The sequence below is a fragment of the Malaclemys terrapin genome, chromosome 4 (assembly GCF_027887155.1).
Source record: "Malaclemys terrapin pileata isolate rMalTer1 chromosome 4, rMalTer1.hap1, whole genome shotgun sequence".
In the NCBI taxonomy this organism is placed as follows: domain Eukaryota; kingdom Metazoa; phylum Chordata; order Testudines; family Emydidae; genus Malaclemys; species Malaclemys terrapin.
This window is the reverse complement of record NC_071508.1, coordinates 30,998,113-31,025,719: the sequence shown is the minus strand read 5'-3', so window position 1 is coordinate 31,025,719 and position 27,607 is coordinate 30,998,113. Positions and strand designations below refer to the sequence as shown.

Sequence of the window (27,607 nt, the reverse complement as noted above, 5' to 3'; positions counted from 1 at the left end):
TCTATTCATGTAAGCATTGAATCCCCAACAAGGATCATCAGTCTTCCGTGAACAGTTGGAGAACTATTTGTGGACAAGCTTGCTTTTCTTACAGGTCGGGCTGAACTGCCATCCACATGGATGTTCCATACATTTTTCCATTCCCTTGGACCATCTGTATTTTGAGAGGTATCTTTCACAATTTCCACATTGAGGACCTGGTATCAATTGCAAACTTCTAGCTGTATGGAATTCCTCCGGTGCTCTTTTCTCTGGTAGTTATAGCCTGCCCATCCTCGTCTGTCTCCACCCATGAAGAATGCTGACATGATCTCTTGCCTCTGGTGGTTATGAACTACCAGACCTTTTATCTAATTTTCTCTCTCTCAAACTTTTTGGTGGCCAGCTCCTTTCTTCTTTGATCCTGGGGTACTGATGTTTCTTGAACCTGGCTGCCTAGAAACTCCTCAGCTTCTCTAATTCTCAGTAGCATCTACTTCCCCCTCCAATCCAAGAATCATTTCCTCCAGCACAGCCACTAACTTACTCTCCATGCATAGGAAGTCCCTGTGACGTTGTGCAGTCTATATGGTTTTATAAAAACTTGATAAGTCAATATAATGTAACTGAGATAGTTTTAGAGAAAATACGGTAATAAGTGAATGTAAGTAACTGGGATATGCCTCATGCAAAAGGTCTCTTGTAAGGTATCATTACAAAGCTTATAATCTACTGAGTGTGATCATCTGATTTGTATAAATGTACCACTCTTGTATCTAAAACTAGAAATATAAAATGTAACTCTGAGGGCCTATTGTAATTGTGTAAAGTGTGGACCATTAATGATGGTTTGGAATCTTGATGACTCCCATTGTCTGCAGATGGCTGTATTTACCTGTGAGTCTTCCTGTATATGTGTGTGCTGGCAAGTGAGTAATGAAGTCTTGCAGTGACATGTGATCATGTCACCTGAACTGGAATCCATCTTTAACCTGGTGCTTTTCCAGTGAGGGGGGGTGGAAACCCAGAGAGACAAAGAGTTCCCGCCTTATGCAAAAGATATATAAAGGGGGGAAGAGAAGAGAGAGGGAGAGAAGCCATCATGAAGAATCCCCTAGCTACCACCTGAGCTGCAACAAGAGCTGTACCAGGGGAAAGAATTGTGCCCAGGCCTGGAAGGTGTCCAGTCTGAGAAAAACTTACTGAAGCATCTCTGAGGGTGAGATTATCTGTATTCAGTTTGATTAGGCATAGATTTGCGCATTTTATTTTATTTTGCTTGTGACTTACTTTGTTCTGACTGTTACTACTTTGAACCACTTAAATCCTACTGTCTGTATTTAATAAAATCACTTTCTATTTAGTAATTCACTCAGAGTATGTATTAATACCTGGGGGAGCAAACAACTGTGCATATCTCTCTATCAGTGTTATAGAGGGCGAACAATTTATGAGTTTGCCCTGCATAAGCTTTATGCAGGGTAAAACGGATTTATCTGGGTTTAGACCCCATTGGGAGTTGGGCATCTGAGTGCTAAAGACAAGCACGCTACTGCAAGCTGTTTTCAGGTAAACTTGCAGCTTTGGGACAAGTGATTCAGACCCTGGGTCTGTGTCTGGAGCCAGACGGGAGTGTCTGGCTCAGCAAGACAGGGTGCTGGAGTCCTGAGCTGGCAGGGAAAACCGGAGCAGGGGTAGTCTTTGCACATCGGGTGGCAGCTCCCAAGGGGGTTTCTGTGATCCAACCCGTCACAGTCCCTTCTGATGCCAGGAAGGAAAAAAAACATGGCACATCTGTTTCAAGTCACGATCACTGTTCCATCGCTCGCAGTCCTGAAATCACATGTACAGCTGGACCTTGAAGGAGAGCCTCTCTAAACTGACCTTAAAACTCTTCTGTTAGTTGCCTCTGTTTGTGTCTCTCAAGTTCACCTAGCAAATGACTTTTTATACCAAGTCTCTTTGTTTAGCTCAGCTCAGTTCTGCCCCTCACCACCAAGGAGAGATTAACCACTCAGAAAGGTCAAACAGTGGGGTTGAACAAAGCTCCAAGAGTCAGAGCCTCATGGCTTTACCAAGGCACCAACACACAGATCTGTCTCAGCTTTGCAGCCCATACTCAGAAAGCAGACAGACAACCCACAGACTGACCAAATGCGCCACTCACCAAGTCCCATTACCTCCAAGTATGGAGTCTGCAGCTACACCCTCCAAAATTCTCCTCTTAGCGTCATCTGTTAAACCTCATATTTCAGGGCTTAAGCCAATATCTACGTAAAGGGTTTGGAGGAGACATAAGAACTGCAAGCTGGATCAGACCTCAGGTCCAGCTATCTAGTCCAGTATCCAGTCTCCTATAGTGGCCAGTACCAGATGATCCAGATACTTAAGAGTAGGATATAAAAAAAACCCAGTAGGCGGATATGAGATAGTCTGCCCCCCACATTGATCTCTAATAGTTGGAGATTAGTTAAAGATCTGAATCAAGTTGTCTGGAGTGGCTCACAACCGTGAGTGCCAACCTCAAGGCAGACTGTTAAGAAGCAGGGCACAAGGCCCAAATTGTTTGTGTGTTCCATAATTATATTTCACCAACCAAGTATCAAGTGTGAACTCCTCAAGCACTATAACAACCTTGACATGGAGTTACAAACAGTTCCCTTGGTTTACTTCAGTCTATCTTGCCACTGAAGCAAACTTTCCTTTTTGACAGATAGTCCCTGATACCAAAAAGCACAATAATATTCAGGTTACTCCCAGTCTCAAAGGACCAGTCACTTACCCCAGTCAAGTGCATAATAGACCTCTCACCAAAGACAACACTTGTAGCCAGTGCTATAATAAACTAACTAAAGATTTATTAATTGGGGTGAAACCAAAAAAGAGTTATTTACAAGGTTAAAGCAAGTTAACTAACACACACACATGAGTTACAGTCTTAGGTTCCAAAAAGTAATAGAAGCTGCTGTAATGTGCAAGCTTTATATATTCTTTAGAGCTAACCCAAGCTAAGCAGCTTGGAGATCCTTTGTTTATGCTTAGAAATATCACCCTCTCCAAATTCCAGGCAGCATAGTGATACAGCTCCTTCTGGTCAAGGATTTTTATTCCCTTCCCCCAGAGTTCAAACTGTGATGGGATGAGGGTTTGTGCACATCCCCTCTTCATGGGTGTGCGGAGGGGAGCAACAAACAAAGTATTTTTCCACTGATATTTCACAACGGTTTGTCTGTTGTCTATAGGCCTTCTTTTGCTGGGCAGGAAGTGACACCTCTTATGGTAAACTAGAATTTCACACTTGGTAATGCTGCTCTGCTGACTGGGGGGCTTCCAGTTTCACAGCAAACACTTTTATAGTTACAAAGCACACACTTAAGTATTACCTTATAATGTGGGATACAGCTATTATAAATTAGATTAACGCAGGCAGCAACTCACTAGCATTTCATAAAGTCCAAACACTAAGCACAGTCTTATAAACTTAGTATCTATTTTAACAATGCTAACACACAGGGGAGCCAGACTGGTTTCCAGCTATGCATGTGTGAGTGTCAGAGAGACCTAGGCATGAGCTGGCACCTGGTCTGCCAGCGTCACAATCTGAAACACATGATTTAACATAGCTTCCAAGATATTTTATTAACAAGCTTGGAAGGACTAACTATCTTTTGACAGCGTGGATACCAGAACTGGACAGAGTATCCAGTAATGCCATCATAATAATAGTAATAACACCTCACTTACTTCTAGTCAATACACTCTTCTATTCAACATACCCTTGTTTATACATCAAAATATTGCATGTTGACACATAAGGCCTAAAGCTTAAGCATATATCACAACTACACTAAAGAACTCCCATAAAGCCTTGCAAGTAACGTTAAGAGAGAGAGAGACACACACAATGGAATTTTACTAGTCTGATTTGTTTTAAAGTAAAAGAACATAATATACTCTTATAACCTATTTTAAGTTGTTTTTCTACTATGCTAAAAACCACAAGAAAGATATAAGTGTTGTAGGTGAATAGAAGTTCCAACTGCAAAAGGGAAAAATGAAGTAGTTGGCAAAAAAAATGTTTTCAGCTTATATTCAGTTGTATTGGTCATTGTTTTCATGGAAATATAATGCACAACAGAATGTTTAAACCATGCAGTCAACAAGTTCCTCTTTGCTAGTGATTGGATAATAAGTTACACAGTTAGTTGTAAATTGTAATATAAGAAAAATAAGTAATGTATAAAAAAACCTACAGATTGCAAACCAAATCAGACCAGAGCAAATGGACAGGCTTGGTAACCACAGTTTGGTAAGTTTTGCCTTTCCGTGTGCCTACTGACACATTTTTAGTTAAGGTAAGTTGACTTCATAAACCGAGTTGAGCTGGCTATTCAATGACTTATCATTCAGTGCATAAACCAATGCTTATACAAATTGGCTCTCTTAGGTACCTCATCAAAATGGGAGGTCATGATAATTATCCACCTGACCACTAACTCATTTTCTGAGTCATTGCTTTCCAAAATATGGGCCCACCCCCCAATTCCTATAAGAGTAATCTTCATTATTGGTTCCTAGATATACGACCTTGCATTTAGCTGTATTAAAAACACATGTTGTTCAGGTGAATCCAGATTAACCAGGCAATCCAGATCACTCAGTAAAACTGACCTGTTAATCCTTCTTTACCAGCATTTTTTTATTTTCTTCTGAGACATTGTGATGGGATGTACAAACCCCACACTGGGCAACAAGGGGTTAAGGGATCATTTTGGGCTCACCCAGACTTGCCCCGACACACCTGCAACAAATGCTCCTTCTGCTGGAGGAATTAAAAGGCAGGGAATTAGCTAATTGGGTGGCAGAGCTGGAGGTGAGCAGACCTGCAGCCCACAGCTCCTGCAGAGCAGAGGGAAGCCTAAGTGTCTGACACAGCTACCTAAAAGGGCGCTCCCTGAAGGAAGAGTGGACCCACCCCAAAGACAAGCAGCAACGGAAGTATCCTCTGGATGTTGGACTTTGGTAACCCCCTTTATTTATTGTGGTTTGGTGGCACCTTAAAGACTAACAGATTTATTTGGGCATAAGCTTTAGTGAGTAAAAACCTCACTTCTTCAGATGTGGTTTGGGTTTCCCCACCATAGGAAAGCCTTGGACTAAGCTGACCCTGAGAGGGTGGACGAGAGGAAGAAGCCCATGGAGGACAGTCTTAAGCAGCATTAATTGCCAGACTACTGGTAGCCCAAAGGGCTCTGGGTCAGAGCCCAGTGGAGTAGGAGGGCTCAGGCTCCCCTCCCCACAACCGCCTTGGCAGTCAGGAGTGGCAGCCGTGACCATTAGGCCATGCTTCCCAAGAGAGGTCCGTTACAAATTGGTGGAGAATGTGGGAAACACCCCACCTCTGAGAGAAGGGGAGACTGACTGACCTAGGCAGCCAAATCACCTGATGTAGAATAAGATGGGCTGGTAGGCCATCAGAGATGGAGTCAGAACGGTTGCTGAAATGGATGACTGAGAACCAGCAGGCAGAGCAACAGCAACAGCTCCTGCAGCAAATGGCCGCCCAGCAACAGCAACTGGTTCAGGACTTAGCGGCCCAGAAACAGGAACAGCAGCAAAGGTTAGTTCAACAAGTTGTGGCATTAATGAAGCCCCAAGGGTCCCCCGGAACTTCTCCATTGGGGGGCCTGGGACCAAGCCCAGGAACCCCACCAGTACCCATGAAGCTCACAAAGATGGGCCCTGAGGATGACCCCGAGGCTTTTCTGATGACATTTGAGCAGGTGGCGATGGCTGCCCAACGGCCCTCTGACCAGCACAGGCCGTAAACCAAGGACTGGATGCAGAGACCACCCAAGACTACCCTCAGGTCAGAGCAGCCATCTTGGACTACCTCAACATTACTGAGGAGACCTTCTGTCAGAGGTTCCGCGGAGAGAGGTACCCTCCAGGGGCTCAACCCCGGGTTGTCACCCAGAAACTGCAAGATCTATGTTGGAGGTGACTAAAGCCAGAAGGGCGGCCTGGAGTAGAGGTGGCCAAACTCATCCTGGTGGAGAAGTTTGACCAAATCCTCCCAAACGGGGGCAGGGCCTGGGTGTTCAGACATCAACCAGAGTCACTTACCTATGCTGTGTGACTGATGGAAAACTATCTGGCAGCTGAGACAGCTCTAACTCCTGCATCTGAGCCGTTGCTTGACGCCAGAGATACCCCTCGACAGAAGGGGGAAGCCAACCAGGGAAGACAGAAGCTACACAGAGTGCCCCAGCCTATCAGGGCCCTCAAGCCCAGGGCTGGGAACCCGGGAGAAACCCCAGGCCCCCCAACCTCAGCCCGAACATAAAGCCTGGGGTCCCCAAGGGACTTCCCCACCCAAAAGCCAGGAAGGGTGGGGGGCCAAGAATCTGGGGGAAGACATCCCCAGAGGCCCAGTTCCCAACCAGCAGTCCTGGGGCTAAATATGGGGGCCTGTTTCTCCTGTGGGCATCAGGGATACCATTATCAGGAATGCCCCTATATGGACAGCAACTCTGGGCAAGTATGGATGGCAGAGAGCCGTGCCTGGAAGCGCACCCCAGCAAAGGTAACAGTTCCTGTACAAATAAATGGGACCAAGGTAGTAGGTCTAGGCCTAAACTCTGCGTGTGGGCAAACTTTGGTCCGGGATGACATGGTCCCCTACCCTGAAGCCCCCAGGGAGACCATCTCCCTGCAGTGCATTTATGGGGATTTATGGGTGCCCTGGGTAGAGGTCACCACAGGGGACACCACTAAGCCCCCCTCATAGTAGGGCTAGCCCTATCCCTAGCCTACCACATTATCTTAGGTCAGGATTGGGAACACTTCTCCGACATATTGAGGGAATGTAGAACTGCTCCCAGGAACCCGGAGGAAGCGCCTGAGGGAACCAGAGTAGGAAGGGAACCCCGGCCTGTGACACTGGCTGGAGTAGATTAGGAGCGGGACCTAGAGAAAGTGCTGCCGGAAGATCCTCCTAATGAGGAGACATTACAAACCCCACTCTAGGAAGGGGACTTACTGACCCAAGAGACTGATTTCGTGAAGGACCAGAGGGAAGATGAGACCTTGAGCCATGCATATGAACAACTTCCAGTGGTTAAAAGTGAGGTCGTAGATCCCCACCGGGTTGCGCAATACCCTCAAAGACCATTGGACGGGAAAAATTTGGTCACAACTCCTCATCCCTCGGTCGCATCGATGAGAAGTCATGCGACTGGCCCATACCATCTCCTCTGCAGGCCACCTTGGACAGGAGAAAACTTTGGCCCAGATCTTCTGACTTGGCGTACATCAAGAAGTTAAAAACTTCTGCAACTCCTGCCCTGAATGCCAGCTAGTTGGGCCAAAAGGTGGGGGGAAAGCCCCTCTTATCCCTCTCCCAGTCATCAATGTCCCCTTCAAATGCATTGGTATAGACCTTGTTGGTCCCCTGGAAAAAAGTGCCACCGGATACAAACATCTATTGTTGATAGTCGATTATGCTACTCGCTATCCTGATGCAATCCCACTACATAACACCAATGCAAAGACTATTGCCATGGAACTACTGAAAGTCTTTGCTCAAGTAGGCGTTCCCAAGGAGATTCTCACCGACCAAGACACAAACTTCATGTTCGGCTTGATGAAAAAAGTCTGTGTCAATTTATCACCTGCAACTGGATGGCCTGGTTGAACACTTCAACTGAACCCTGAAGCAGATGCTAAAAATCTTTATGTCAGAAAACCTGCGTCATTGGGATCAACTGATCCCCCCCTCCTGTTTGCCATTCAGGAAGTCCCACAAACCCCCTTGGCAGTCAGGAGTTACAGCCGTGACCACTAGGCCATGCTCCCCAAGAGGACCATTACAGTCATTGATAAAGATATTGAATAGCATTGGGCCAAGAAGAGATTCTTAGGGAACTCCACTAGAAATGCCAGCACAGAATGGTGATTCTCCATTTATAATTACTTTCTGAGGTCTACCAGTCAGCCAGTACTTAACCCATCTAGTGTGCTTTCTTCATTTTGTGTATTGCTATTTTTTTAAATCAGAATATGGAGTAGTACATAGTCATTTCCCTTACAGAAATCTAAATATGTCAATAGAACTGCCTTTGCCAATGAAACTTGTAATCTCATAAAAAAATCAAGTTTGTTTGACACAATTTAATTTCCATCAAACCATGTGGACTGGCATTAATTACACTGCCATCCTTTAAATCTTTAGTGACTGCATCTTCTATCAGCTTTTCCATTATTTGACCCAGCATCAATGTCTAGCTAAGAGGCCTATAGTTACCTAGGCCATCCTCTTTACACCTCTTGAATACTAATCCTCTTGAACTTTCCCAGCATTCCAAGGATTTGTTGTCCAGTTCTGGTGTCCTCACTTAAAAAAAAATAGAGGCTGACAAATTTAACTGGGGTCAGAAAATACTACAAGAATGAGTAGAGGTCTGGAAAACTGCCTTAGGCCTGGTCTACACTACAGGGTTAGAGCGAATTTAACCGCGTTAGGTCGACCTAAAGGGCTCTTAAAATCGACTGTTGTACTCCTCCCTGGCGAGGGGAGTAGCGCTAAAATTGACTTTGCTGGGTCGAATTTGGGGTAGTGCGGATGCAAATCGATGGTATTGGCCTCCGGGAGCTATCTCAGAGTGCTCCATTGCTGGAGAGCACTTTGAACTCTGATGCACTAGCCAGGTACACAGGAAAAGCCCCCAGAATCGTAGAGCATAGAATGTTTCTATGCTCCCCCTATCATCTCTGTCCCTGAGGTTATCGCAGATTAGAAGGCGAAAAAAACGCACTAGTGATGACATGTTTTCTGAGCTCATGCAGTCCTCCCACACTTATAGGGCACAGCTGAATGCATGGAGGCATTCAGTGGCAGAGGACAGCAAAGAATTAAGTGAGTGCGAAGAGCGGAGGCAGGATGCAATGCTGAGGCTAATGGGGGAGCAAACGGACATGATCAAGCATCTGTTGGAGCTGCAGGAAAGTCAACAAAAGCACAGACCCCCGCTGCATCCACTGTATAACCGCCTCCCCTCCTCCCCATGTTCTATAGCCTCCACACCCATATGCCCAAGAACGCAGTGGGGATGAGGCTCTGGGCACCCAGCCACTCCACTACAGAGGATGGCCCAAGCAACAGAAGGCTGTCATTCAAACAGTTTGATTTTTAGTGTGGCTACAATAAGCAATGTGGTCTTGTCCTTCCCTTCTCCCCCACCCCACCCGGGCTACCTTGTCCGTTATCTCATTTTTTTTTTTTTTAATTAATAAAGAAAGAATGCATGGTTTCAAAACAATGGTTACTTTATTTCGAAGGGGGGAGGGTGGTTGGCTTACAGGGAATTAAAATCAACAAAGGGGGCGGGTTTGCATCAAGGAGAAACACACACAACTGTCACACTGAAGCCTGGCCAGTCATGAAACTGGTTTTCAAAGCTTTTCTGATGCACAATGTGCCTTGCTGTGCTCTTCTAATAGCCCTGGTGTCTGGCGCGAAACGATTGTCTGCTCTTGCTTTCACGGAGGGAGGGACGACTAACGACATGTACCCAAAACCACCCAAGACAATGTTTTTGTCCCATCAGGCATTGGGAGCTTAACCCAGAATTCCAGTGGGCAGCGGAGACTGCGGGAACTGTGGGATAGCTACCCACAGTGCACCGTTCCATAAGTCAATGCTAGCCATGGTAGTGAGGACACACTCCGACGACTTAATGCGCTTAGTGTGGACATACGCAATCAACTACATAAAATTGATTTCTAAAAATTGACTTCTATAAAATCAACCTAATTTCGTAGTGTAGACATACCCTTACTGTTAGATATTACAGAAGCTCAGGGAATTTAGTTTATCCAAGAAAAGATTAAGAGGTGACTTGATCACAGCCTATAAATATCCTCATGGAAAGAAGGGCTGTAATCTAGCAGACAAAAGCATAACAAGATCCAACAGCTGGAAGCTCAATCTAGACAAATTCAGGCTAAAAAGAAGAAATACATTTTTACTAGTAATGATAATTAACCATTGGAACAATATATCTACAGATGACATGGATTCTTCATCACCTGAAGTTTTAAAACTAGGACAGGACTGGGTGTCTAATAGCACAGGCCAGAGAATTTCACCAAGAGATTCCTGCATATCTTTGAGAAAATCTGCTCTAGGCTCAACCAGAAGTTATGAGCTGGATGCAGGAATCACTTGGTGAAACTCTGGTCTGTGCCATGCAGATGATCAGCCTAGATGTACACAAAGGTTCAAACCATACTTGTTTTTTCCAACTGAAAGGAAAAACTGAAGCTGAAATCAAATATGCACACAGCGGAAACAAAGAAATATTCAGTTTCCTGCTAAGTATGTATGAAATTACACTCTGAGGAAACAACAATGCAATCTGAAATAGAAAACGTAAAATTATGTAAAAACACCAAGAGGAAGTGCTGTATTGTTGTGATTCAGAGCTTACCTCTTCCCAGCATGTTAGCTCTTTGTCCTGTAGGCCAATTGTCCACATATCATTTAACCTAGATTATATGAAAACAATATCAAATTTAAGTTTCTTTAGGTTGGTTATTTTTAGTTTGTGAAGTTGTAATGAACAAAGACATTAGTCAGCAGTGACAACAGTCTCAACCTCAGAAGCATTCCCCGTTCTCAAATGCAGCAGGAATTCCTTAGCCTAGAGACTGTTGCTTTAGCCAGTGCCACAAAAGCTACTAATAGACTCAAGATTTTAGCACCTTTCAGGATCATCACATGTAAACCCAGAACAGTATTACAGCACCAGTCTTGTTGCTTTTGTGCTACAATGAACAACTTCATAACAGCTTTGCTCAGAGCTTGAGGATTTGGGCTGCTAACCTGTGAGATTTTAACTGAAATCCTCCTTTTTACTGTTCTGTTCTCTCCTTCCTTTCCATCCCCCACTGGCAACTCCAGACCCTGACCACAGGGATTAGTGATGTGGCCAAACCCTACCTAAAGAACATTTTAGATGAAGAACCCACTACCCCATCACTCTATTGGCATGCCCAAATCTGACTATGCTGCTCTCAATACCAGTAAGCCCCAGCCTCTCAGGAATGTTCCCTTCCCTGATGTTTGTCAGCCTAAGGACTCATGTTCCTCAGTGAGATGCTAATAACATGGTCACATTAAGCTGTTAGAGAGCCCTCATTCCTGGTTCTGCCCAGCCAATCTTCTTGCAGCCATCCTGGAGACTCCTGGGAATAGGTCTCCTACCTAGGAACTGAGTAACTCCTCAAAATGATCTGTTCTTCTCATCACCTCACCCAGAAAAAAGGCTCCCATTAGAGTTAAGAAAATCCAGAGACACCTCCAGAGACACCTCCTCCTTTACCTGACTCATCTCCCAGTGACTCTGACTCAGTACCTCACTCCAGGTTTTCATATAAGTTTTATATATATATATATATATATAAAAATAAGTTCATCAGTAAGGTAAATAAAGGCTGGAGATACGGACGGGGAAAACCCGAGGGTTCTGACTCCTCCGCTAAAGCTCTCACTAAGAAAAATCAGAACAACAGGGTACTTACTTTGCCAATCCTCAATTCCTTAGAAGAGACAGTGGCTACTGAATGGCTTAGTGGCAATGAAAAAAAATCTGTGCTTATTCTGAGCTGTACCAAATCATTAAGGAAAAGCATAGTACCTTTAGTTGGGTCCCTAAGGGTATGTCTACACTGCAGTTAAACATTTGTGGCTGGCCTGTGCAGACATTCGGGCTCGGGCTGGAGCCGTTCCCTCCTTGGGGGGGACCCGGAGCTTGGGCAAGCCCAAGTGAGCTAACATGGGCAAGCCATAGGGGTTTAACTGCTATGTCTACACTGCAATGTAAGCCCAGGATTATGGGATTCAAGTCAGATGACGCTAGGTTGCAGAATCCAGGGCTTGAACATCTACACTGATTGTTAACTCTACGTTAAGAATTTTCAAACCTGAGCTCAAGCCTAGGGTTCTGGGGTCCACACTACAGCATGCAGACTCGAGTCAAACCAACCATATCCCAGACTTAAAATCACAGAATCATAGAAGATTCCTAGTGCTCTCCCAAAATCTGGCTGCTCTAGCCTTTGACCTTGGTGCACTGTGGGAAACTTGACTGCCCATCCTGCACATTACAGGAAGTTTGAACAGCTGGTCAACACATCCTGATGAGGTGTCAGTGTGCTCCCAACTGCCGGAGCCAGCAACATGGAGGATGCACCTTCAGAAGAAATTCTCTTGCTTGCACTTTCATGCCTATGTCGGGAAATGGGCAGCGCTTCCATGAGACACTGGAGGACATTTCGATGGTATTTAGTGACCCACCAGAGGCACCAGACAGAGCTTATGTTGGAGCAGCAGAAGGAGGATGCAGACATGGCATGATGTTGCTCATGACACTAATTACAGCCACTGATAACCCCTATGTAAATCAGCACTTCTGAAGCAGGGCTATATGCACCGACTACTGGGATTACATTGTCATGCAGACCTGGGATGAGCAGCAGCAAGTCTTTTTTTTTTTTTTTTGCACAAAGAAAGCTACATTTCTGGAGCTTTGTGAGCAGCTTGCCCCAACCCTCCAGCATAAAGATACACACATGACGGCAGTCATCTCAGTCCAGAAGCAGGTTGCTATAACTATCTGGAAGTTGGCTACCCCAGACTGCTACAGGTCCGTTGCCAACCAGTTTGGGTGTTGGAAAGTCAACTGTGGGTAAAGTGGTTGCAGAGGTTTCTGAGGCAATCAGATATGTGGTTTACCCCATGGTGGCAGGCATAAAAGATATTCCTGAAGTAACTGCTGGCTTTGAGAGAATGGGGTTTCCAAACTGCACCTGGGTCACTGATGGACTCATGTACTCACAGTTTGCTCTCCTCAAGGAGCACGTAAACCATAAACTGTAATACTCATAATAGTTATGCAAGCCCCCGTGGAACACAGATTTATGAATGTCAATGTAGGTTGCACTGGGAAAGTTCATGATGACAGGTTTTTTTGCCAATCGGAGGTATACATTCATGGACAGGCTGGGACACTATTCCCACCAAATGACATTGTCATAAATGGAGTTACTGTTCCCACAGTTATTCTGGGGGCCCCTGCATACCCTCCTTTGCTTTGGCTTATGAAACTGTATCCAGATTTAAGAGATTCTGGCAAAAGACAGTTTAATTACACTCTTAGCGGGTGTAGAATGGTTGTTATTGGCAGACTGAAATCCCGTCAGAGACGTTTACAGACCCATTTGGATGCCACATCACTGTGGCTTGTTGAAGGTATAGGTGAGTCATTTCCCCCTGAATGGACTTATGACAGCAAGTGATCACTGAATTGCTACACTCAGCCAGAAAGTGCACTCACCACAGCTAGAGCTGGATGCACCTGGGCAACAGAAGTCCAGGATGCTTTGTGCTCTCACTTTATGGAGGTGCATGGGCCAATGGCAGAGGGGAAATAGTACCTTTATGAATATTCCTGTGGGGGGTAGGGATGGGGCTCATTGATTTGGGGAGTGGGGTTCAGAGCTTGGGGAGGTGTAAGGGGTTGATTGCCATGCAATGTATTTATGCACGACATAACCACTTGTGAAATGGTGGAAGGGGGATTCACAGTATGGATTGGTGTAAGGAAGTGATCACAGAATCATAGAATATCAGCGTTGGAAGGGACCTCAGGAGGTCATCTAGTCCAATCCCCTGCTCAAAGCAGGACCAATCCCCAACTGAATCATCTCAGCCAGGGCTTTGTCAAGCCTGACCTTAAAATCCTCTAAGGATTGAGATTCCACCACCTCCCTAGGTAACCCATTCTAGTGCTTCACCACCCTCCTAGTGAAAAAGTTTTTCCTAATTATCCAACCTAAACCTCCCCCACTGCAACTTGAGACCATTACTCCTTCTTCTGTCATCTGCTACCACTGAGAACAGTCTAGATCCATCCTCTTTGGAACCCTTTTCAGGTAGCTGAAAGCAGCTATCAAATCCCTCCTCATTCTTCTCTTCTGCAGACTAAATAATCCCAGTTCCCTCAGCCTCTCCTCATAAGTCATGTGCTCCCCTAATCATTTTTGTTGCCCTCCAATGGACACTTTCCAATTTTTCCACATCCTTCTTGTAGTGTGGGGCCCAAAACTGGACAGTACTCCAGGTGAGACCTCACCAATGCCAAATAGAGGGGAATGATCACATCCCTCAATTGATTGAAGTATGGATTGATGTAGATAACTTTATGGAGGAATTGGGTTTGTATACTAATTCCTAATTATCCCTGATCATGTGTTTACCCCTACTATTTTAAATACACATTGTATGATGTGATGCAGTGACAGCAATAAACTTTCTTGATGACAGAAATTTTTTTATTTATAAACATATATTAGAAAAATACAACATTCACCCATTGCCAGGCAGGCCAGCTGCCATTACCACACCAAAGCACCAGTAAAACAGAACCTTAAAGGAAAAAACAAAAACAAAAAAATAAGTGCATGAACAAGTGGAAACAATGAAACCATGTACAAGACAGAAACTCCTTACCGTTGCATGTCCCTTGACTCCCCATTCTCCTTTCCCCCAATAACCACGCACTTGGCCCGGGGGGAAGAGGGTGGAGGCAACCACGTGAGAGGCAGTTCCAAGTTGTTTCTGGGCTGCATCACAGGATACCGTGCAGGGGACTCAGGCCATGGTATGGGTGATGCAGCAGGAGCCTCTACTCTTGTGGCTATTAGTGATTTTAGCCTCTCAAACAGCTCTTCCTGCTGAGCTCTGTCTGCCTCCCTTAGCTACTGTTCCTTTTCCAGGAACTGCAAAGCAAGTCCCTGCTTCCACGCTGAAAATCTATCCTCAAGCTGTGTAGCCAGCATGAGCCTTTCCCATTGCCTCTTGTCATGCCTTTCCTCTAGCCGTAAGTCCCTCTGTCTTTGGTACTGGACCTGCTTGTTGGCCTTGTCCAGAACTTCAACCATAAGTTCATCACAGAATCGCTTCCTCTTGGAACGGTCTGTGAAGGCACATTAGCCCAAGCTTCTGCTAGTGTGGGCAAACTGGGGAGGTACGGCAACCAGTAGAGGTTGGCAAACAGTCAACATACCAGAGCTCCACAGCCATCCTCCTTATTCTCCATTTCTGGACAAAATTTCAAACCCTACGCAAATCTGGCACAAATGATCTTGTCACCTATGGACTACATGCACCACTATTAACTGAAATGGACTAGATATGTAAATGGAACACATTTTGACCTTCCACCCCCCCACCCTCCCAGTTCACTGTTTCCAGGTGGCTCATTACACCATTGGATGGTTACAGAATGTTGTACTTACAGGCATGGCAATGTATTATTTTAAGCAAAAATCTGTGCCTTCTCAAATAAAAGTTCACTTTCAAGGTGTTTTTAATGTTTGCATTTCCTGGTCACCAATTTGAATTCCATGTGGTGCGGGGGGGGGGGGGGGAGGATAACCAAGCCACTGGTGGGATACAGTCTGCCATTAGCAGATAAAGGCCCAGCTAGCAGCATGTAACAACTTTTGCATTAGCTCATAAAACAAAAATCCTTCCCATTACTGTATTAAACATTAAAATGGAGTCAGAAACTTACTGGGCTCAGGTACAGCTTCTGTCCTTTCCGTGTCTGCTGCAGGCTGCTCCTCACGGGAGTGAGGGGGATATCAAGCAGCTCCTCTGACTACAGCCCCAGGATCTGCTGCTGCTGCTCCAAAGCCTCTTTTGGGACTAGTTTCAGCAATTAAGTCACTTCAACTGTGTTTATTTGGCACCTGCTACTGGCTCCCATCAGTCCCCACACTGGATTCTGGGGCCAGAAGAGCCCCATCCCAGATGCATCATGCAGCACCATTGCCAAACTCATCATAAAACAGGCATGTCAGCAAGTTGCCCAAGGTGCAGTTTTGGTCCCTGGTCTTCTTGTACTCAGTCCTGAGCCACTTAATCCACTCCTTGCACTGGTCACCAGTCCAGTAAATTTGCAACGCTGCCAGATTCTTTGCTATTTGCTGGTATGCAGGGTCATTCCTAGTAATTTTAGTAAAGTCAACTGTTTTCTGGCCTCACACCAGAGATTTCCCAAAATTTGTCTGTGCTCCCATGACCATGAAGCAGCACACTCTGCAAAAGACTTGTGTTCAGTCTTCACTGCAAACACAGAAGGCTCTCTGAAGGCGTGTTTGCAGCTTGGTGTTAAGAAGACAATGGAGGGGTTAAACACTGACTGACCGGGCTGCTGCACTACATCAAGGTGGGCTGCTTCCATCTTCCTGGAGTTGATGGCCCATGAGACTGTGGGATACTTTTGGCAGACACCCAGGACCTGAGTCAGGCGGGTTTCATCTAGCCCGCAAAGCAACAGGGCTTGAACCCTGGGTCTCAGCTAGATTCTGACCTAAACCCTCCAGCTCCACAGGGTCCTAGGACCAAGCCCAAGTCTGTGAGATGTGTGTATAGACGGAAGGGGGGTTTGGGCTCGGGCTCATGCCTAAATCTGAGCCCAGGCTTACATTGCAATGTAGACGTATCCTATGTGGCTCTGTTTGCTACAACATCCTGTGCTTCCCTGTTATGACTTCAGGCATAACCATCACATACATAAATGAAATCACAGTGTTTTAAAGCTATATTTGGATTTTTTTATTTGGTCATAGAAATGTCGTGTTTGATTTGTTTTTAATTAAATCACAAGGGAACTACCCCCACACTCATGAATCCTAGCTTCACTCTATAGCATCCAGGTAGAGACAGAAGTTCTCCAAGAGGTCTCGCATTGGACTGCTTCAGCTCACCACTGTCTGCTCTGCGCAGGTCTGCTGCAGCCTTAACAACTCCACTCAGTCTGCCACTGTCACGCCACTCTGATGCCTCCTTAGAACTGCTTCAGTCTTCTACTGTCTGCTCAGCAAAAGATGCTCAAAGCAGTTTAAGTTTCTGGGTTGAGATGTCTCCTCTACTTCCTACATTTGGTTACTGATGGCCGATTAAGACTCTGAATAACTGCTTCCCCTTAACCACCGTGGGCTCGACTGAGTTCACTATTTTTTTAAATAGGAACACCACAACATCCAGTGCAAATAGCTACAGTGTGACTGGGGTGCAACCTGGAAATAGGGTATTCCTGTGCCTCCTTCATTCTCCAACCTGGGCTGTCTCTCACAATGCTTTGCCAGTGACAAGCAGTAAACCTGTCCAGGAGCTGTTAACACTCAGCACAACAGCATGTGGAGCCTCACACCCAGATAGATTGCATGAATGCTCCCAGAGCCACTCACAAATCACACAAAGAAAGGCACCAGCCGATTCCCCCCAGCTCCCCAGCCTTACACCCCAGAGCTGTACTGTCTTGCCCTGGTCATAAGCCTGGCCAGTGTAAGTTTATTACCCAGTCTGCCCCTCTCTCAATGTGGAGAGGTCATGCACTAGCCTTTGTAACCTGAGCTGAGATTTCCCAAGCACTTTACCTAAAACAATATGTTTTGGTTGAAGTATAAAACAGATTTATTAACTACAGAAATATAGATTTAAGTGATTATAAGTGATAGGCATAAAAGATCAGAGATAGTTACCAAAGAATATAAGAGATAAGTGCACAATCTAAATCTTAAACCTTATTACAGTATTTAGATCAAGCAATTTTCTCACCCACTGGATGTTACAGTTCTTAATACACAGACCTCTCCCTTAACCCTGGACTAGTCTTCTCGGTTGAAGCTGTCATCTTCTCAGTGTTCTTGTTGCTTCCAGCATAGGTGGGGGAGGAGAAAGGCAAAAGCATGATGCCATTCTCTCTATTTTATATTTTTAGTCCATGTGCCTAGAAGACACTTGCCCAGAGTCACTGGGTTGAGCAATCCCCCGGCGTAGTCTTTTGCTACTGAGTACGGAGATGAGCAGTCCCCATTGTGTGGTGCTTGCACAACTGTCATTGAATTGTAAATCCCTTGATTACAACTCCCCTACTGATTAATGGTTGTTGAATGCCCTCCTGGGTGGGGATCACCTCCTTCATATGTCATTAGCAAACATACAGCATATTTCAGTAACAATCATACAGCAAAATCTCAAAAATTCATACACAGTAATGATATTCCATACAAACCATGCCATGTAAGATACCGTCTGAAAGGTCATAATCTGCTGAAACTTATTGTTCTCTCCAAATATGTATATCAAAGTGGGTTCTACTGCCTCACACCTTGAATACTGCATGCAGATCTGGTCACCCCATCTCAAAAAAAAAAAATTGGAATTGGAAAAGTTTCAGAAAAGGGCAACAAAAATGATTAGGGGTATGGAATAGCTTCCATATGAACAGATAATAAATTGACTGAGGCTGTTCATCTTAGTAAAGAGAAGACTAAGGAAGGATATGATAGAGGTCTATAAAATCATGACTGGTGTGGAAAAAGTAAATAAGGAAGTGTTATTTACCCCTTCTCATAACACAAGAACTAGAGGTCACCAAATGAAATTAATAGGCAGCAGGTTTAAAACAAACAAAAGAATGTTTTTCTTCATACAACGCACAGTCACTTTGTGGAACTCTTTGCCAGAGGATGTTGTGAAGGCCAAGACTATAACAGGGTTAACTTGATAAGTTCATGGAGGATAGGTCCATCAATAGCTATTAGCCAGGATGGGCAGGGATGGTGTCTCTAGCCTCTGTTTGCCAGAAGCTGGGAATGGGCAAAGGGATGGATCATTTGATGATTACCTATTCTGTTCATTCCCTCTGGGGCACCTGGCATTGGCCACTGTTGGAAGACAGGATACTGGGCTAGATGGACTTTTGGTCTGACCCAGTATGGATGTTCTTATGTTCAGTAATGGAGAATCCGCCACTACCCTTGGTAAATTGTTCCAATGATTAATTACTAGCACTTTTGAAAAACTGCACCTCTGATTTTTAATTTGAATTTGTCTAGATTCAACTTCCAGCCATTGGATCTTGTTATACCTTGTCGGCTAGAGTGAAAAGCCCTCTATTTTCAAACTTTGTTCCCCATATCTCTTCTTTTCTTTTGCTAAGGCCTGGTCTACACTAAGATTTTAGGTCAAATTTAGCAGCGTTACCTCAATTTAAGCCTGGACCCGTCCACACAACGAAGCCCTTTTTTTCGACATCAAGGGCTCTTTAAATCGATTTCTTTAATCCACCTCCAACGAGGGGATTAGCGCTGAAACCGGCATTTCCGGGTCGGATTTGGGGTAGTGGGGATGCAATTCGACGGTATTGGCCTCCGGGAGCTATCCCAGAGTGCTCCATTATGCCCACTCTGGACAACACTCTCAACTCAGATGCACTGGCCAGGTAGACAGGAAAAGGCCCGCGAAATTTTGAATTTCCTGTTTGCCCAGCATGGTGGAGAGTCCAGGTGAACACGCAAAGCTCATCAGTACAGGTAACCATGATGGAGTCTCAGGATCGCAAAAGAGCTCCAGCATGGACTGAACGGGAGGTACGGGATCTGCTCCCCATACGGGGAGACGAATCAGTGCTAGTTGAACTCCGGAGCAGTAAACGAAATGCCAAAACATTAGAAAAAGTCTCAAAGGGCATGAAGGACAGAGGCCATAACAGGGACGCACAGCATTGCCGCGTGAAAATTAAGGAGCTAAGGCAAGCCTACCACAAAACCAGAGAGGCAAACGGAAGGTTCGGGGCAGAGCCGCAGACATGCCGCTTCTACGTGGAGCTGCATGCCATGCTAGGGGGTGCAGCCACCACTACCCCAACCCTGTGCTTTGACTCCGTCAATGGAGAATCACGAAACACGGAAGCGGGTTTTGGGGACACAGAAGATGATGATGAAGACATTGAAGATAGCTCACAGCAAGGAAGTGGAGAAACCGGTTTCCCCAACAGCCAGGATATGTTTTTCACCCTGGACCAGGAACCAGTAACCCCCGAACTCACCCAAGGTGTGCTCCCAGACCCTGAGGGCACACAAGGCACCTCTGGTGAGTGTACCTTTGTAAATATTACACATGGTTTAAAAGCAAGCGTGTTTCATGATTAATTTACTTGCATTCGCGGTCAGTACAGCTACTGGAATAGTCTCTTAACGTGTATGGGGATGGAGCGGAAATCCTCCAGGGACATCTCCAGAAAGCTCTCCTTCATGTACTCCCAAAGCCTTTGCAAAAGGTTTCTGGGGAGGGCTGCCTTATTCCGTCCGCCATGGTAGGACACTTTACCACGCCAGGCCAGTAGCACGTAGTCTGGAATCATTGCATAACAAAGCATGGCAGCGTATGGTTCCGGTATTTGCTGGCATGCAGACAACATCCATTCCTTATCTCTCTTTGTTATCCTCAGGAGAGTGATATCATTCACGGTCACCTGGTTGAAATGGGGTGATTTTATTAGGGGGACATTCAGAGGTGCCCATTCCTGCTTGGCTGAACAGAAATGTTCCCCGCTGTTAGCCACACGGTGGGGGGGAGGGGTGAAGTGATCATCCCAGAGAATTGGGTGTGTGGGGGGAGTGCGGGGGGTAGCTGGGTTTGTGCTGCATGTTAATCCGGAAACCCCAGCCCCTCCTTTTACATTGCAAACCCATTTTAAATGGCCAACCCAATGGGTGCTTGATATGGGAAATGAGGGCGCTGCTGTTCGAAACCATTCCCACATGTTATGAAGGTTAAAAAAGCCAAAAGACTGTGGCTTACCATGGCTGCCTGCAAGCTGAATTCTGTTGCCTGGCACTGCGTGAGTGATCTCTCACGCCAAACCGGCAGGCCCTCAACGTAAGAGGAAAAATGCGACCTTGTAACGAAAGCACATGTGCTGTGTAATGTGAACAGCAAAATTTAACGTGAAAGATTGTACCCATTGTTCTCTAAAATCTGTCTTTTTTAACCACCTCTCCCTTTTCCTCCAGCAGCTGCAAATGTTTCTCCTTCGCAGAGGCTAGCGAAGATTAAAAGGAGAAAACGGCGGACTCGGGATGATATCTTCACGGAGCTCCAGATGTCCTCCCATGCTGAAAGAGCACAGCAGAATGCGTGGAGGCAGTCAATGTCAGAGTGCAAAAAAGCACAATTTGAATGAGAGGAGAGGTGGCGGGATGAATCGCGGGCTGAACAGAGCAAGTGGCGGGCTGAAGATGATCGGTGGCGTCAGCTTGCAGACAGAAGGCAAGAGTCGATGCTCCGGCTGCTGGAGCATCAAACTGATATGCTCCAGAGTATGGTTGAGCTGCCACTACAGCCCCTGTGTAACCAACAGCCCTCCTCCCCAAGTCCCATTGCCTCCTCACCCAGACGCCCAAGAACACGGTGGGGGGGCCTCCGGTCACCCAGTCACTCAACCCCAGATGATTGCCCGAGCATCGGAAGGCTGGCCTTCAATAAGTGTTAAGGTTTTAAATTTTTAAACTGAAGTGTGTCCTTTTCCTTCTCTCCTCCCCCACCCATCCCGGGCTACCTTGGCAATTATCCCCCTAGTTGTGTGATGAATTAATCAAGAATGCATGAATGAGAAGTAACGATGACTTTATTGCCTCTGCAAGTGGTGATCGAAGGGGGGAGGGGAGGGTGGTTAGCTTACAGGGAAGAAGAGTGAACCGGGGGAGGGGGATCATCAAGGAGAAACAAACATAACTTTCACACCGTAGCCTGGCCAGTCATGAAACTGGTTTTCATAGCCTCTCTGATGCGCACCGTGCCCTGCTGTGCTCTTCTAACCGCCCTGGTGTCCGGCTGTGCGTAATCAACGGCCAGGCGATTTGCCTCAACCTCCCACCCCGCCATAAATGTCTCCCCCTTACTCTCACAGATATTGTGGAGCGCACAGCAAGCAGTAAGTTTCGCTGAGGTCTATCTGAGTCAGTAAACTGCGCCAGCGCGCTTTTAAATGTCCAAATGCACATTCCACCACCATTCGGCACTTGCTCAGCCTATAGTTGAACAGGTCCTGACTACTAGCCAGGCTGCCTGTGTACGGCTTCATGAGCCCTGGCATTAAGGGGTAGGCTGGGTCCCCAAGGATAACGATAGGCATTTCAACATCCCCAACGGTTATTTTCTGGTCCAGGAAGAAAGTCCCTTCCTCCAGCTTTCAAAACAGACCAGAGTGCCTGAAGACACGAGCATCATGTACCTTTCCCGGCCATCCCACGCTGATGTTGGTGAAACGTCCCTTGTGATCCACCAGGGTTTGCAGCAGAATTGAAAAGTATCCCTTGCGGTTTATGTACTCGGTGGCTTGGTGCTCCGGTGCCAAGATAGGGATATGGGTTCCGTCTATCACCCCACCACAGTTTGGGAATCCCATTGCAGCAAAGCCATCCACTATGGCCTGCACGTTTCCCAGAGTCACTACCCTTGATATCACCAAGTCTTTGATTGCCCTGGCAACTTGGATCACAGCAGTCCCCACAGTAGATTTACCCACTCCAAATTGATTCCCGACTGACCGGTAGCTGTCTGGCGTTGCAAGCTTCCACAGGGCTATCGCCACTCGCTTCTCAACTGTGAGGGCTGCTCTCATCTTGGTATTCTGGCGCTTCAGGGCAGGGGAAAGCAACTCACAAAGTTCCATGAAAGTGCCCTTACGCATGCGAAAGTTTCGAAGCCACTGGGAATCATCCCACACCTGCAATACTATGCGGTCCCATCAGTCTGTGCTTGTTTCCCTGGCCCAGAAACGGCGTTCCACGGCATGAACCTGCCCCATGAACACCATGATTTGCACACTGCTGGGGCCCGTACTTTGTGAGAGGTCTATGTCCATGTCTATTTCTTCATCACTCTCATCGCCGCGCTGCCGTCGCCTCCTCGCCTGGTTTTGCCTTGGCAGGTTCTGGTCCTGCATATACTCCAGGATAATATGCGTGATGTTTAAAGTGCTCATAATTGCTGCGGTGATCTGAGCGGGCTCCATGATCCCAGTGCTATGGCGTCTGGGCTGAAAAAAGGTGGGAAATGATTGTCTGCCGTTGCTTTCATGGCAGGGAGGGAGGGAGTGTGGGGCCTGATGACATGTACCCAGAATCACCCGCGACACTGTTTTTGCCCCATCAGGCATTGGGATCTCAACCCAGAATTCCAATGGGCGGCAGAGACTGCGGGAACTGTGGGATAGCTACCACAGTGCAACGCTCCGGAAGTCAACGCTAGCTTCAGTACTGTGGACGCAGTCCGCCGACTTAATGCACTTAGAACATTTTGTGGGGGGGGACACACAATCGACCTTATAAAAACAATTTCTAAACAACTGACTTCTATAAATTTGACCTAATTTCGTAGTGTAGACATACCCTAAGATAAAGATATTGAGCTCCTTGAGTCTCTCATTGTAAGGCATGTTTTCTAATTCTTTAATCATTCTCATGGCTTTTCCCTGAACCATCTCCAATTTATCAGCCTCCTTCTTGAACTGTAGACACCAGAACTGGACACAATATTCCAGCAGCAGTCACACCAGTGCCAAATACAAAGTTATTAGAATCTCTCTACTTCTACTCAATATTCCAGTGTTTGTAAATCCAAGGACTACATTAGTTCTTCTGGGCACAAGTGTCACACCAGCCCATTTTCAGCTGATTATCCACCATGAACCCCAAGACTTTTTTAGTCACTGCCTCCAAGTAACTGTAAATATGGTCTAAATTCTCTATTCTTAAATTCATGACTTTACACTTGGCTATATTAAAGCAAATACTGTTTACTTGCATATAGTTCACCAAGCAATCCAGATTATCATCAGTTATCTGCCCTGTTTATTATTTAACACACAGATTGGAAAAGTGGTATCTGCAAACTTTATCAGCAATTATTTTATTTTTTCTTCCAGGTCATTGATAAAAATGTTAAATAGCGTAAGGCCAAGAACTGATCCCTATAAGTGTGATGCACTGGACCTCAAAGTAACCCCCTGTTGCTCCCATTCATCATTCGTATATGCTTGTGATATTCCATACAAAGCATGCCATGTAAGATACCATATGAAAGGTCATGATCTGCTGAAACTCATCATTTTGTCAAAATATGTATATTGCTATTGCATATGAAGTTATGAGATTTTGCTATATGGTTGTTATTGAAATATGTTGTGACTTTGGTAGACGCCCACAGCTAATTCTCCAATTACTAAAAGGGTGGTGACCCACACCCAGGCGGGCATTAAATGACCATTGACGAGCAGAGAAATTTTAAACAAGAGATTTACAATTCTGTAAGAGATAGTTGTGCAAGCACCACAGAATGAGGATTGCTCAATTCTGTGACTCAGCAAGGCACACCAGGACATGTTTGGGCTAGTGTCTTCTAGGCACATGGACTAAGGATATAAAATAGGGGTCAGTGGCATCATGCTTTTGCCTTTCTCCTCCCCCACCTACGCTGGAGCAACAAGAACGCTGAGAAGATGACAGCTTCAACAGAGGAGACTGGTCCAGGCCTGTAAATTAAGAATTGTAACCTACCTGCAACATCCAGTGAGGTGAGAAAAGCTGTTTGATTCAAATCTTGCTCAGTCTGAAAGTTTAGGATTTAGAATGCATGTTTACTTTTTCTTTCTTGGATAACTATCTCTGACCTTTACTCCTACCACTTATAATCACTTAAAATCTACCTTTCTGTAATTAATAAACTTATTTTAATGTTTTAGCCTTACCAGTGAGTTTGTCTAAAGTGCTTGGGGAATCTGCTCAGATTACAAAGGCTGGTGCAAATGTCCACTTTCCTTTGACGAAGCATCAAACTAATTCATTCTGAGGGAATTCTGTGCCAAAAAATTAAAAATTCTGCGCAAAATATTTTAAAATTCTGCAAATTTTACTTGTCAATAAAGAAATGTGGAGGCTCTAGCATGGCAGTGGGGAGCACAGGCCACTGGCAGCACAGATGTGGGAGATCACCCTGCACCCTTCCCCCCCGGGGGGCAGATTCGGCAGTGAAGCTGCACTCAACCCTGTCACAGAACAAAAGTGGGGCTTGCCCCAGAAACACCCCAGGGCCCCTCCTCTCCACACCAGATGCAGCAAGATAGCAAGTGAGAGGAACAAAATCTCACACGCACACTCAGCCCTGGACCCTGATCCAAGTTTGGGGCAAGCAGGCTCAGCCGACAGGATCCAAGTGTAGAGGGGTTAGTATGGGGGGATCCAGGTGTAAGATGAGACAGTTCTGAGTGGGGCAATCTGGGTGCAGGACAGCTGGGTGGGGGATCCCGGTGCAGGGAGATCTGAATGAACAGGAGCTCGTTGGGGGGGTTCTGCAGAGGGGTCCAGGTGAAGGTAGTTGAGGCTCAGCAGGGAGGGGTCTGGGTGTTGGGGGATGGGGCTTGGCCGGGCTGGGGGGCAGGGATATAGGTGTGTGGAGCTCTGCAGAGGAATCTTGGTGCTGGGGGAGTGGGGCTTGGTAGGGTGGAGGTTCGGGGGCAGCTGATTGGGGTTCACTGGGGTGAGTGTCTGCGTGCAGGGGGCTCTTTGCGGTGGTCCAAGTCCAGGGGGGACTCGTAAGAGTCAGGGATCAAGTACAGGGGGGCTCAGCAGGGAGTGGTCTGGGTGCAGGGCTGGTGGTCTGGGTCCAAGGGAGGGGCTCGAGGGGGGTCTGGATGCAGGAGAGTGGGCTCAGTGGGGGTTCGGGTGTGGGGGGCTCAGTGGGGGTTTGGGTGGGCGGGCTGAGGCTCGGCAGGGGAGCCCAGGTATGGGGGGGGCCCTCTGGATGCACAGAGGATTGACAGGGGAGCAGCTCCCCGTACAATGACCCCCTCCTTCGGCGTCTGAGGAGCGATGGGGGCAGGAAGCAGGGGAAAGATGGGTGCAGAGCTTCCTGCATTGGGGGAGGTTTCTGGAGGTGGGTTGACCTGGCCCCAGCTGCTCCTTGCAGGGTGTGACAGGGTGCTGACCAGGAAAGGCTAATCAAGCCCTCTGTCACTCCAGCTCTAATTAAAGGAGGTGAATTGGAGTTGACTAGAGGAACCTGAGCCTGATTGGCAGAGGTGGAACAGCTGCTAGCCTGGAGCTGTATACAGGCTCAGAGGAAGGAAGAAAGGGGGGGGAGAATCCAGAGAGTGGAAGGAGAGGGGTAGCTCTCTCCTCCTGGCTGCAAGAAAGAAAAGCCTCTAAGGCTGGAACCCCCAGCGATATGTGATAAGAAGTGGTGGGTTTGCACTGTGTAAACAAACTGCACCGGTGACTGCTCAGCCAGAAGGTCTCTGAGTGATTTTTGGAGCAGAGCAGAAGCAGGACCAAGGGGGGCCCTGCTATGCCCTGTTACACGGGAGAACAGAAAGTCCTCTCCTCCCCCACCATCAGCCCAGCAGGACCAGCAGCCGAGCCCAGCACAGGGTAGGAGCCACCAGCCAGGGCATCCCCAGCCCTGCCACCCCTTGGGTGATTTACCTCTCCAATGACTGCTCCGGGCACCAAAAATGACACACCTGCGCTGCTAAGGAGGGGTGTGTGACCGCTCTTGCGGCTTTCCTTTGCTTCCCCATCATTTTCTGCAGGAAAGCAAAGAAATCTGCATGGGACATGAATTGTGCACATGCACAGTGGTGCTGAATTCCCCCAGGTTAACTAATTAAGGAGCCTGCATTGTTCAAGTGAAAGTCTTGAGCAGTGTAAGACGGTACATTTCTGGGGTGCAAGGCTGGAGCGATTGGCTGGTGTTTCCCTCTGTATTAGTTCATTCGTGCCTTAGAGAGCATTCGTGCAACTTAGCTGGGTATCTCTGTATGCTGGTGGCTGAGTGATGATAGCACCTGGAGTGGTTTGCTGCTTGTCACTAGCAAAGCATTGTGAGAGACTGTCCAAGCTGAAGAGTTAAGGGGCATGGCTGTCCCACAATTCCAGGGATCCCATCACAATAGGACCCTACTAAAAAACATATCCGCTCAATGATGATTTCCCATTTGAGACCTGTCAGTTAACCAGTCTTTAATCCATTTAATGTCTGCTATGTTCAGTTTATATTGTTCTAGTTTCTTAATCAAAATGTCATGTGCTACAAGATTAAATGCTTTACAGAAGTCTAAGTTATCTGGACCCCTAATTTAAAAATGTTGAACTTTGAGAAATACTATCGAACATCCTCAGTTATTGTTCAGATGGAAAGTATTTTCTTCATCAGCAGCAGCCTTTTACCCAAATACAGAGCAGAAAAGTTCTGGACACTTCTGCCTTTTCTGCATTATTATTAGGATTGGAAGGATTAAATTTGTATTAGTAAATGTCAGCAAATGTCAATTTCACAGTACAAACACAATCTCACAAAGAAATATTTCCATCAATAATAATCAAAATTTACAGATGGGCAAAGTAAGAAAAACGCTGCTTGAGAATTTCATTAGAGTTTGATTTAAGGATATTTACTTTCTATATTTGGACATGCGATGTTGACAATTCGTGTTTTAGCTGTTATAAAGGCTTAATTTTTTGAATCTCAACATCTACTGTTATCAAATAATTACTGTCTGACATGGCCCCTAATTTCCCACAACTGAGAAAATGTAAATCAATACAAATAAATTTTAAAATGTTTAAAACTCATAATTTTGTGCAACTGTGAACATTAAAATAATTCTTTAAATTTTTTTAAATGCTTAAAAATAAACTAATTAGCTGTCAA

General features: G+C 46.1%; 1 protein-coding gene across 4 annotated transcripts in view; it reads right to left on the bottom strand.

Annotated features, from left to right (window-relative positions):
- The window catches only part of LZTR1 (leucine zipper like transcription regulator 1), a 286,327-nt gene that overhangs the window by 200,814 nt on the left and 57,906 nt on the right, over positions 1-27,607 (bottom strand). For all 4 annotated transcript variants that reach the window (XM_054025515.1, XM_054025514.1, XM_054025512.1 and 1 more), the window contains exon 7: positions 10,470-10,527. In XM_054025515.1, the coding sequence (XP_053881490.1) occupies positions 10,470-10,527 (58 nt within the window). The remainder of the gene's footprint in view (positions 1-10,469; positions 10,528-27,607) is intronic.